This window comes from Phodopus roborovskii, unplaced genomic scaffold, assembly GCF_943737965.1.
Source record: "Phodopus roborovskii unplaced genomic scaffold, PHOROB, whole genome shotgun sequence".
NCBI classification, from domain to species: domain Eukaryota; kingdom Metazoa; phylum Chordata; class Mammalia; order Rodentia; family Cricetidae; genus Phodopus; species Phodopus roborovskii.
In genome coordinates, this window is record NW_026126459.1 from 18819254 (window position 1) to 18832500 (window position 13247).

The 13247-nt window shown below is 38.0% G+C and overlaps 1 protein-coding gene across 2 annotated transcripts in view; it reads right to left on the bottom strand.

Annotated features, from left to right (window-relative positions):
* Positions 1-13247, bottom strand: part of Nell2 (neural EGFL like 2) — a 260369-nt gene that overhangs the window by 14017 nt on the left and 233105 nt on the right. For both annotated transcript variants that reach the window (XM_051189737.1, XM_051189735.1), the window contains exon 17: positions 4137-4277. In XM_051189737.1, the coding sequence (XP_051045694.1) occupies positions 4137-4277 (141 nt within the window). The remainder of the gene's footprint in view (positions 1-4136; positions 4278-13247) is intronic.

Genomic DNA, 13247 nt, shown 5'->3' on the forward strand with positions numbered 1-13247 from the left:
GCTGAGATCACCTTTATGTGAGCTATTTTTCTTTAGGACTGGATCAGTTTCGAATAGCTCAGTGTGGCCTTGAAGAAACAGAGGTGTGCTTGTCTCTTGAGTTCTGGGATTAAAGGTGTGTGCCCCCATCACCTGAGGCTAACTAGTATGGTTTTGGGGATTAAAAGTGAGTATCACCATTGCCTGACCTCTATGGCTTGTGGCTAGCTTTGCTTTCTGAACCCTCAACCCTCAGGCAAGCTTTAATAAATCATAAATAATGTACCACCAGACATTCAATTCATATCAATAATTTGCTTGTGCTTAACAAAGTCCTGGAACAAATTAAAAATCCTACAAGAATGATTCCTTAGTGGAGAAGGGGAAGAAACACCCCCCCCCAGCCTGCATATCCCACCTTTCATTTGTGTTCTTAGATTTGAGAGTTTTATCAGCATTTCCCACTTTGCCTTATGGTCACCTCATGTGCTAAGAACTCACAGCACCCTCTCTTCTGATACTCCTATTACTGTGCCCAATGGGGCTGTCATATGTTCAATATTTGCTTGTTGAGTTGAACTAGATGCATGTAACTGCACCTTCTTCTTGACTTAAATAAATAATATGCAATATTTGACTTGAACATAATACCTCAAAATTCGCCTGATTTGAAAAATGAAAGAAAGAAAAACTATGGGTACATGAGTGTAAAATAGACAATTATGGGGAAACCCTGGATTGTGCCCCAGTTTTACAAAAACTGTGGGCATAGAAGAAATCATGGCCTAAAGCAGGAAAGCACATCACCTGGGAAGAAAGTCTAAACTACTGAGAAAGAGGAGGGGAAAGAAATGCAAAAAATTTGTATGGATGTAGCATCTAAATGTACACACATGATGGACATAAGTATAGCCTAAAAAGTAGTGAAATAGTATAGCTATTACCCATGTCTTCAAGTGTGAATCCTGCACTTCACAGTAATTGCAAACACACTGCTGTGGCTTCCCCAATTTGAAATGCCTTTATTTTTAAGCAACAGAAGAATGGTTCCTTCACTGATATTACCATACTCTTGCAATGGAGTCTTTCAAAATACTAATATTACAATTTGGCAAATCACTCCAATTGCAGGAAATGGGCAGCTGTATAGACTTCTGGCTTATTTTTTTAAACCATAGCATTTCTTTTAAAGCAGTCCTCCAGAGAGGACTGCCTTCTGAGAGAATAGTACGGTTGTCTAATAAATGCCTTGAGTTTTATTGGTAGATAATAGTAGAGTACGCTTCTAGTTTTTTGTTTTTTTTTTTTTTTTTTTTTTAAGAAAACTCTCTATATCAGTGGGATTGCCTTGAAAAGCATTTCTGTATATCTGAGAGAATCTCCTGCTCTTCTGTCTTATGTTTATCACGCTGTAGTTTAATGTTCAATAATCTTTTTACTTTTTGAAATCAACAGGGCACTAGTTACTTTGTTTGAATACTATGTCTGTTTAATATATCCAATATTTACATTACTGTGGCTCATACTCATGTTTAATTCTAATGTGGATTATGCCTAACATACTTCAATTTTAAAAGTTTTAAAGGTCTCTCAATTGTGTCACTTGTGTAGTCATTTTTCTTTTCTTCCACCCCCCCCCCCCCCGCTGCAGCGATAAAAATACCTTGGCAAAAGTGACTCAAGGATGAAAGGGTTTATTTGGGTGTTTGATGGTCCATGGTGGCAGGCACAGGAGCTTGAAGGAGTTGGGCGCACTGTATCCGCAGTCAGGAAGCAAGAGAGCAATGGATGTTGTGTATAGCTCACTTTCTTTTTTCATAAAGTCTGGGGTCCCAACCCATGGAACTGATGCTACCCACAGCACATAGCTCTTTCCACCTCAGTTAATGTAATCAAGATAGCCCTCCACAGACATGTTCGAGTCCCATGGTACCCTAAATTATATCAAGATGACAACACTACAATCACACTACCTACCTATCTACTGCCCTTCTCAATCATTTTCACTAGGTAAATCAATATCATGTGCCCAGCATTGTTCCAGGCCTGGAGATCTAGCAGCTGACAAGCAAACAAAACTTACGAGCTCACACTCCAAGGAATATAGTAAGCAAATAAACAAAGGAACATGTAATAAGATGCTGGGAGAATTTAGTGTTTCTCTGAAGGAAAGTGGAGCAGTGCAAGTGAAGGGTGTCAAAGGTTATTTCAAATGGAAACTCCAGGAGAAGCATTTGCAAGGGTATCTGGATTAAGTAAAAGCCTAGGTAGGAAAGAGGGGAGGGGCCATTCCACGCAAAGCAAAGAGCTCATGCAAAGAATCCATCTGGTATGTTTTTAAAAATGGCAGGAAAGCAAACACATATGCCATATATGTCCTTATCAACCACAAGCATGGGCAAGGTCTGGGTTTTACTCTGAGAGACAAAGGGGTCCAGAAGTGTAAAAAGAAGGGAATGGATTTCAGGGAGACAGGAATAGAAGAGGGGAGGCTAGTCTGAAGACTGCATCAACAGCCCAGATAAGGGAGACCTTAGGCCACTGTGGTAACTGCAGAGCTGATGGTACATCAGATTTTATCTGTTTTCAATGGATACATTTAGAAATCTGATACAGTGAATTTAGAAATGAGTTCATCTACTGGATTCCAGATGTGAAAGAAAGAAAGAAAGAAAGAAAAGATGTCATTAAGATAATGGTTTCGACACCTTGCTTAGGGACCTGTAAAGCTTCTAGTAAATAAGGAGCTCAGATGGTGTCCATTGGATCTGAGATGTCATGAGAAATTCCAGTTGACATACTTCAAAGGCCATGGGACCTGTGTATCTGAGGCTAGGGAAGAGGTAGGAAGGAGGGACATGCACATGATGTTGCCTTGGTTACAGTGTCTTCAAAGCAATAGAAAAGTAACTAAGTCAACTTTCCACTGAAACTTGTGGTCACATATTTGTAAGATAGTAGAAGAACATTGTTTCTTCATGTTCAAATCAACAGAGCTATGCAATGACAGCAGCAGAAATGTAACACAGACTATCCATAAGGATCAGTGAACACTATGGGAAGAGCAGCCCTGGACTATTTTAAGTGATTATTAGCTAATACTAGGTTTTAGTTCCTGATAAGACAACAGCATGCCAATTCCTGTGTGAAAACTGGGTATGTTCTCTGCTCCTACAGGAAGTCTGGATGTGTTCTCTGCTCCAGTCTAGAGATCCTTCTGTTGCTGCTGGCAGTGTTTTGGAAACCTGAGCCCACCACATAAGTCTGTCTTATTTTTCTTGCATGAACCTTCTATGTACAAAGGATGGCAGACATATTAATACCTAGGCATCAAGTACCTCTGCTAGGTTCTTGAAGGATTACACTATGAATCCTAGACCCATTGTCTCTCACACGACTGCCCTATGACGATTTTAGGAAGTAAAGAAACAGCAGTTCTTGAATTTTGCTTTGGTTTTTCTTCCTGTGCCATGAATTCTGAAGGCAAACTCAGTGTCGTCATTTCCCTGGCATACTGCTTGCTCTGCCTGGTTCATAAAGCCACCTCTCAGTAAAGGGAATATAGTAGAGCTGTTTGTCAGTTCACTGAAAACACTCAAAACTAATGGTCAATTGCTGAATGTAATCAGATTGAATTTTCCAGTCCTATAAGCTCAAATAAGACCCACATCTCTGGTGTCAGCATTCAGCCTTATTCTGCCAGGCAATCCTGCTGCTGGAACAGCCCAGCCTAGTGCACATGGCATAAAACCCATGGCTGGCACGTTCTCATGTTTTATCCAGCCCTGGGTCCCCACTTTTTTGTTCACATCATCTAAGGGTTTTTTGTTTTGTTTTGTTTATGTTGTTTTGTTTTTTCCTGTTTGGAGGGTCAGGATTTTGAATGCTTCCATTTTTCAAAGTTTATGTGGTAAAATGGATTTTTCATTTTAAAACATCTTTCAACCCTGGGTAGTATTCAAAAAGGATATTTGGGCTCACACATTTGATATATAAAACATTAATATAATTATGAGGCAAAAATGATTATTAATACACTCCTAATCACTGTTGACAAATGTCAGAGATTTGGGGATTAACTCTATGTCTATTGTTTACAACTTACTTTATATTCCCAACTTAAAGGAGTTGTAGCATCAGTGCCTTCTTTTACTGACCTTCACAGGATTCTCCACCTGAAGCAAACATCCCATTGTCATGGTAACCATCTCTGCACTCACAGTGGTACCATCCAGGCAGGTTAATGCAGTTGGCACGGCTGTCACACTGAACAAAGCCATCAGAGCACTCATCGATGTCTGTTTGACAAAGGAAACAAAAGTAGAATTTTATACAGTTGCTTTGTCCTTTCAAAGAATCTAGAACATTCAGCTATGAGGCTACTACAACTCTTAGTGCCAGCAAACCTTGAAACTAAGAAAATATAAAATCAATTTTGTCACTTGGTAGTTAAAAGCTGTGTATAAAGAATGTGGTAATATTTATTAGTAACAAGAGAAACATCTAGAAGACTTCTCTATTACAAATGATTCCACTATGAAGTGGAAACCAATTACAGTAGTGGTGGTCTGTGATTTTTTTTTTTTCACCAAATATTCCCAGCTCAGATTGACACACTCTAGGATGGCAGGTTTCCTTCCCTTCAGGTTAAGCATGGGCATGTGACTTCCTTCTGTCACCTGTGTGTGGGAGGGGACATGTTGATATGTAACAGTTCCAGGCATAGGCTTTAGGGTGCTGTGTGTAACTCACAAGTACCCATTACATTCACATTACAACAACTAGGAATTTCCAGAGCCTCCCAAGACCAACCTGAGTCTGTGAAGGAAGAGGCTGGGGTGCATTTCACACAGCCTGGGATGAGCAGATAATATGAACAAGAAAATGATTTTTGTTGCTTTGAGCCACTGGGACTTTAGGGTATGATGATGATGATGATGATGATTACTATTAGGATATAAGCTATCCTGACTAAACACACAACTCATCTTCAATAGATATGGCCACAGCATTGATGCATGTGTTTTCAAGAATCTATGGCATTTGTGCAGTTATATTATTTCAGACCACACACACAAAATCATGCAGTGTGAATAGTATGTTGAACACGCAAAAATACTAAAGCCAATGTAAGCTATGGGATTTAACAAAGGTCAGGGAGTTCACAATTTCCTGGAATTCATGTGTGTGTTACTTCAGACCAAGAAACTTAGGCAGAAATTGGTAAAAATGTAGCTTGGGTTTCTGATTTCTATGAGAAGTATATTATCTATCCTCTATGCTGTGAGTCTTTTTCTGTTAAGGCTGATGAATGATAAGATAATCTCACAATACTCTGGTCTCCTCTTTTGTTTGTAGGGGGAGAAAAATGATCCTTGGGATTGCCTTACAACATACTTTTACTTCCTTCCTCCCTCCTGACTTTCTGGGTCCATTGGCCTGACTGGGATCTAGCTAAATGACCCGATCTAATAGCAAACACTGTCATTGTGGCTGCCAAAAAATCCATATGTAACTATTTGCATCTTGATAGCCTCATGCCAGACTGTAATATTCTACCTGCTGAAGCAGGTGGTCTTCTCAGTGTTTCCTAGGGGTGTTACAGCATGTGATGGGCCATGAGGGTGCTCTCCTGTGGAAGGAAGGCTGAGTGACCTGAGTCCTTACCCCCATTGTCTCTGGTTGGCAGAATGTATATCTATCTCAGTTTCAGTGATACCAACTAAACTCACAGATACATATGCTAATTTTGTTACTTTGTTTTCTGGTGTTGAAACTCAAACCCAGGGCCTTTAGTATCCTAGACAAGTGCTCTGCCACCAAGCAGCAACCTCACTTTTCTTTTCTTTTTCACATTCCCCCTTTTCTTGTGCTCATTTAAAGTTTATTTATTTATTTGGCCTGTTCCTTATAGCCCAGACTGGCTGGAGGGAGCTATGTGACATGGTCCCAGATGGCCTCAAACTCATAATCTCCCTCTCTGCCTGCTGAGTGCTGGGAGTCAGTAGGACAACAGCACAGTGCCTAGCTCTGCTGCTCAAGTTTGAAAGGGATGAAGTTGGGAATACATGCATAAGTAACTTTTAACAACAAGAGAATTAAGCCCTAACTCATTTGCTACTTGGTAAGAGTCCTTCAGTGCAACTAAATGTAAAAACTCCCTCTCAGATTAATGAGGTAATAGGCCAACAGTAGACGTTTCATAGCATTATAATATTTTAGCATTATTTTGGAAACAGCATGTTGACCTCAGCAGTTCCTTTACCCAAGAATCAGTTTCTGCCGTCAATAATTCCTACCAGCAAAATTAGGTTGATGGCCAAATCAGCTAACTATTTCCTTCCTGCCATGCATCCACCTAGGGCTGCAGGTTTTAGAAAAAGCCTCTTTATGATTCAAGGCTCCCCCAGCCAAGAGGAACTTCTGATTACAAAGGAGACTGGCTGCTGCATTTACTTCAGCATTAACTAGTCTTTTCTTGTAATAGAACCAGTGTGGAAAATTATGCCACTTTTTAAGAGTACAGAGGAAGAAAACAGGTCGATAATTAAGCTTCAGATGTGATGTTCATTTGAACAATGCCAGGGAGAGATGTTCAGAGTTACTCGGAGAAAACTGAGCTCTTAGAAATGGTCATTGTCCAAAACTGGATAAAATGGAGCGTCCGTGACTGCAGTACGCTAGCTCACAATGGCCTATACAGTCTTCTGTTCCTCCTTTAGTCCTCGTTTACCATGACTGTAAGAACTGCTTGCCCCATGAGATGGGTAACCACTTGTAGATGCCTTTCCTCTCTCATCAATCCTTCCTAGCCACCAAGCCCACCCCTACATGCAGCGTCTTACTTTCCTTGATTTACATCACAGCACTGCAGCATGTTGCCTTCATCTACACACTCTTGGTGTCTTTGACATTTAATAGGATGCTATTGGTTACATTTCTTCCCACTCAGAAGACTAGAGGTACAAACAGGATGTTATGGTATGTTTTCACATACAGTTCAAGCATTTTCTTGTTAAATCATTATTCTGTAGCTCTTTAGAGAATTATATATAAACATATAACCCTTTCATTAATTTAATTTAGTATTAATTACTTAACTGACACCTGTTATATGCTAACAATTAAGTGCTGGAGTTAAAAAAAATGGATATACAAGGCCTGTATGACTTCCGCCCTTACTGAGCTATCATCTATGAAAATTACGTTCTAGAAAAATCAAACTTATGAAAATCTGAATTTACAGCCACATAGAGCACAGTTTCCTAGAACATGATATACCTGTCACTATTGATGTGCTTTATAGGTAGCTGTACACAAATACTTCATTTTAATGGCTGTGTGATTATTTTCTCAATTATTTCCATCTACAGTAATGGGTAATCTTGAAAACAGGAGAGAAATAGAATTTAAGTCTAAAAATATGAGAGGAATTAAGAAGCAGCCTCAGGTAAATATTGATGTATATGTTATAGGAACATGAAAGATTAGGAAGGTTGAAAACATCAATACTGAGCAGAAAGCACTCTCTCACATTTCAAGGAGGATTTGCACAATAATTTTTTATGTAATGAAGTATCTGCTTCAGCTAAAATGTGACTCAATTTCTAACTCTACATGTCATGGCTCATTATTAAATGCTTGCCACCATTCACAATAAGGAAGGAAAACTAGCTATACAATGCATATAACTCCATTTTATATTTTTACTACAATGTCTACAAAATAATAGGTACTTACTATACACAGTATATTGAAATAGTTATCCATTAGGGGATAGTGAAATGTATCCAGTTATCAAATGTCCATATACTTCAAACTCTTCCATAGTTATCATTTTTTTTGTAGTGAGAAATATTACTCTCTCAGCATTTTTAGGAATACAAAATATCATCAATTATTGGAGCACCCCACTGTAATGTCGAGGCACAATAATAAGCATTCACCCTTTTTTTAATGGTTGAATGGTTTTCCATTTTGTAAATATGTGTACATGCATTTTATCCATCCTAGGATGAATTTTTAGATTATTACTTTCTATACTATATGCAGCAAACAGGGGGTTCTAGGTGCCTTTTCTACATATGGTTTCATTTTCTATAGATATAAAACAAGTTCAATTAATGGACATGTGGATCCTTTATGAAATTTCTGAGAACTCTCCATCCTGTTTTGCATAGTGGCAGTAGTGCAATCCTATCAATGACATGGAAGGGCTCTTCCATACTCTCATGAACACACTACTTCTTTTGTCTCTGACTCCAGTCATCCAAGCAGGAGTGGGAGGATGTCTTATTGTCATTTTGATATCTACTTCCCATGGTTGGTTCAGTACCAGGAGGAATCCAGAGTCACTGAAGCTTATCCAATACTAATTACAGGTGAAGACCTAAGCTGATGATGCCAGGCTGCTACTGAGACTGTTTCAGAATTCAGAGATACTGCAGTTGGTGGTAATGAAAGCCAGAGACCCAGCTACGGGCTATGGAATCCTGCCTGGTAACAGAGCAGCCTGTTGGTATTCACCTGGATTTAGGGATCATGGGAATATCCCTAGTGCTGCTTTTCTGTTTTTTGTTTCTTTGTTTTTTATTGTTTGTTTGTTTTCTGTAGTGAGCTTGGTGTGAGCCACCAAAGTGATTTCCTGCAAAAAAGACAGTCTGCCTCTGTGTTTGTACAACAGTCCTTTCTTTAGTATGTATTTCTCACTCCAGTACCAGTTACAGTGGTTGTCATTTTTTTTTTATAGATCTTCTGGGTATTTTGCACATCACTAACTGTTTAGATTCATGTGTTTCTGCATAGGAGAAGACAACCATGAGACTGCCTTTTTCTACCATCTCATGTGACTTCTCCAAATCATACTAGTTTTTATTTGTGGATTTTAATCAGTAGGAAATGAAAGTGTGCTTGCACTTCCAAAGCATGCACTTCACACAGAAGGTATATTTATCATTAAATTAGGTGCTCAATCATTATTTGGTAAAAGAACCTGAAATGTGAGCCATGATTTCTGAATTTAGTATGCTGTCTACAAACAAATGAAGACATTTGCATAAGTTATAGCATAAAGTCATCTATTGTTCACTTAGAATATATGATATATACACTGTGTTTTATATATTGCCTACTGAAAGAAAATGTTAAAAATTTCAAATACTTTACTTTGTGGTTGCTATCTTTAAATAAGTTAAAACTTAACTTTACATTATATTATCCACTTGACTCAAATATACAGAAAACAGCAAATCTTAGAAGATAAAAAACATGTTATTTTAACAACTATCAATTTTGCTGGGGTAGTAGCTGAGTTGGAAGAGTGTTTGACAGGTATACATGAAGTCCTTGAAGTCCAAACCTGCATAAACCAGAAATAGAAACATACATTTGTGACTGGAGCACTCAGAATTTTGATGCAGGGGCATCAAAAAGTTCAGGGTCATCCTTGTCTACATAGTGAGTTGAAGGCCAGCCTGGGTAAGAGACTATATCTCATTTATAGAGATAACAAACAATTTCAAATAAACTGAAAAAATCAATTATTTAGAATTTTAGTGAGCTGTATAAACTAACATGATTTAGTCTTGGCAATTATAATTGAGTATTTTATTGATATAGTATATAAAACACTAAACATAAATCTTATAAAAACGATTACTTGCATTCTGTCTAAGGAACTAAACTAGTTTCTGATTCACTGGGGGCAGTTAAAATTTTTCTATATCTACATTTAGAACATTGGCTAGTGATGGTGTCACCAGGCTACCATCAAAACATGTTGAATCTAAAAATCAAAAAATGTTAACATTCACACCCCAAGAGTTGAAATCAGTCAGCTTAGATAATAAAAATGGGAGGTACTGCTGAAGATATATTTTCTAGAAAAGTACAGGCATGTTAATACAGTCATGAAGAACAAAACAACAGAAATATGTATAAGCATAGATGGTGATAATCTGTTCTTTCTTCTTCAGGTTTCCAGTCAAGACTTAACTTTCTTTAATGCCTCTGACCAGTGGCTCCTGTGGCATCCAACTGAAAATGAGTTATATTATTGACACTCAAGGGTTTCTTCCAGAAAGTGACAAATGTGTTCATTACAAAATTCAAGGTTATTATAGAATGAGGCATTTGGGTGATACACATTCTCTTCTCTATATATAACAGCAGATATTCTGCTATAACATCGAACTATGAGTAAAATTGTGTAAATAACTAGAGGTGTCTGTACCTAAATGGACTCCAATCTAGATTTCACTCCTCTTCCCCTCCCCCTTTAAGGCATTTTTTTAAAAAAATTTCAGACATGAGTCCTGTACTTACATAATTTCTACTCCACCTTCTCCCCACTCCAACTCTTAAAATATGTATGCTTCACAAATCAACATGTCATCTGTATGCAGGGCCACCCATTCGGTATCTTCTTATTTTAGTATATGGGCTACCCACACAATTACCAATTCTCTTACTTTTAAGCTAAGAGAACAATGATGAGCTGATACTCTTGTACTTTACACACAAGAACCAGAAATTAAATTCAACTGTACTTGGTGCTATTTTTAGTGTCGGTGTCAAAGCCAAATAGTGAGAGTATTGTCTTTCATATCATTTCTTCGGAAGAAAACTATGACATCATGCCTCATAAAATAGTACTTGTTCTATTTATATCACAATCTTGTGTATGGGCAATTAAATTATATTGATAAACAGCAGGCAATTAAGGATTCTCAAAACAATTAATCAAGTCCTGATTATTCACATGGGGCAGTTTGCTTTCTTGATGATCTGCTGGTTTTAAAACCACAAGGTCATTTCTCTCTGTCTTTTGCTGAGTGTCTAGGAGTCTGTTTTCAACATTTAAGTAAGAGTGCATAAAATAACCTCTAAAATTTCATATTTAAAGACTGATTATTATATAATTTTTCATGAAAATATAAAAACAGGTTTTAGACACCATGCAACCCTCAGTATTAGTTGGAGAACATTGCACATTTATAGACAATTCTTCATAATTATTAATGAGTGGTATTAAAATGCCAGGTACAATTTCTTCATCACATTATTTATTCCTCATAACCACTCAAGTGAAGTACTTTTTGTACTTGTATCACAGTCAAGAGAGTGATGAAAACGAGGATGGTTGTTTTCCAAGACCATTCCATAGACCACATCCCCTTGGGACCTCACAGAATGCTAATCCTTAACACACTGGCCAAGAAGAAAAAAATCCTACAAACTGGGATATCTTTTCTTTAAATTTCTTTCATTTTCCTTGAAATTATAAGTACATCATTCCCCCTTCCCTTTGCAATCTCCAAACCCTCCTACACACTCCCCTTTTTCTTTTTCAAATTCATGGTCTATTTTTTTTTCATTAATTGTTGCTATATGCATATATTTAAAACCCCTATTCAATCTGTATAATGTTATTTATATGTATGTCTTTAGGGCTGACTATTTGGTATTGGATAACCAGTTGGTGTGTTCTACCTACCCCAGGGAAGACTATTTCTTGTGTTCTTAGTGTAGGGTTGATGCTTCCTGCCCTGTCCCTGTCACATGCCACTATAGCCTGTCTATTGTTGTCTTTGTTCAGATTTTAATACTCTTTCCTCATCCTCTTCAGTAATGTCCCCTGAGCCTTAGGTGAGTGTTTTATAGATATATCCACCGGGACTAGGCTTCACAACTCTGCATTTTGAATATTTATGGTTTTCTATAATGGTCTCCATCTATTTCAAAGAGAAGTTTCCTTAATGAGGCCCGAGGACTACATATACCTGTGGATAGGAAGATAAATACCTAGAATGTGTTAAAGATTATGCTGGTTTAGTACAATGGTAGTTGAAAGTCTCCTCTAAGATCCATGACTCCACTAGCCTTGAGTAGTAGCCTTCCAGTAGCAGGCACAGTTCCCTCTTGTTGAGCAGGTCTTCCATCCAATTAGAGAGTTACCGATTACAACCAATGTGTGCATGCCACTATCACATTCTTGATTATCATATGCTGGTCATTGCTGTGGTTCATAGGTGTCATAGGATGAGTAGGATGGTTGAATACTTCCCTTATTTGGAAGCCTACACAGCACCTTCTAGTACCATAAAAATTAGTTTTCAGGGAAGAGGCTGAAGCTCAAGAGACTCTGTGCCCTGAGTCTGAAGTGCATGTGCTGTGACTTAATTCTGGCTCTTTAGCTTGTGAGCTCTGTAACTTTGTTTATGCTGTTAAGGCCACTCTGAGTCACGGGGTTTTGGATAATACTTTCTTCCCTTCACAGCTAGCTATTACCATGTAGGACCTCACACAAGGACTAGCTGCTCATGGTAGGTATTTGATATAATATCCCTCCCCTATGATAAGATGCAGTATCATCTCCTTAGGTTGTTTCTGTTATCTAAGAACATGAACATTTTAATTGGGGGAAATAATGCATTTTATAAGTACATAAGAACTTAAAATAATAAAAATGAAAAGTTGAAAACATTTTTAAATCTCCCGTTCTTTCTGTTTATCCTTATGCTGTGTTAAAGGGGGAAAAGAAAAATATAAAAAATGCAAACACAAAGATAAAAGGAAACACAATAGAAAAAGAAATGCTTTGTTGTTGTTGAAACCAAAGCACAGACAAAGTGGTAAGGCAGAATAGAAGATGCAAGAGGCTGAAATGATGAGTAATAGCAGGGCGTTACAAATGATGGTTCTAACAACCTGCTCTGAGGAGCTCCCAGGTGGCTGAGTTAGCACGGAGACCTGAGATGGAACATGCAGCTAAGTGCATCTGAGTAAAAGCAAAGAAAACCAGTTAGCTGAGGGTGGTGGAACCTGCCCATAGCACTTGGGAGGCTAAGATGTAAGAAACATAAGTTTGAGGTCAGCCTGGGCTACAAAGGGAGTCCTGGTCTCAAAGAGAAAAGAAGGACAATATCTACTATTGAATAATCAACCTACTCACCTTCTGCTGCCTTAGGCAAAGTGCTAAAAGAAAGCAATTACTCTCAAAGACAGAATGGATAGTTTCTTGTAAAGAAAATAAATATATCCCAGAAAGTGACACTATAGCAGCTTGCATAGAGATCATTATCATTTGGAACAAAGATCACAGTTGCATTGCAGTGTTGAAGGTGCAGAAAATGTAGAGAATTGTTTCCTTTCAGTTTTATAAAGCTGGCTCTCCAGTCCAAACCCCAAATTAGCAATTGTGTCTATCTACCCTTACACATCCTTGTGAGATCAACATTTGAGAAAATCTGTAAAATGTAAGGGAGCAG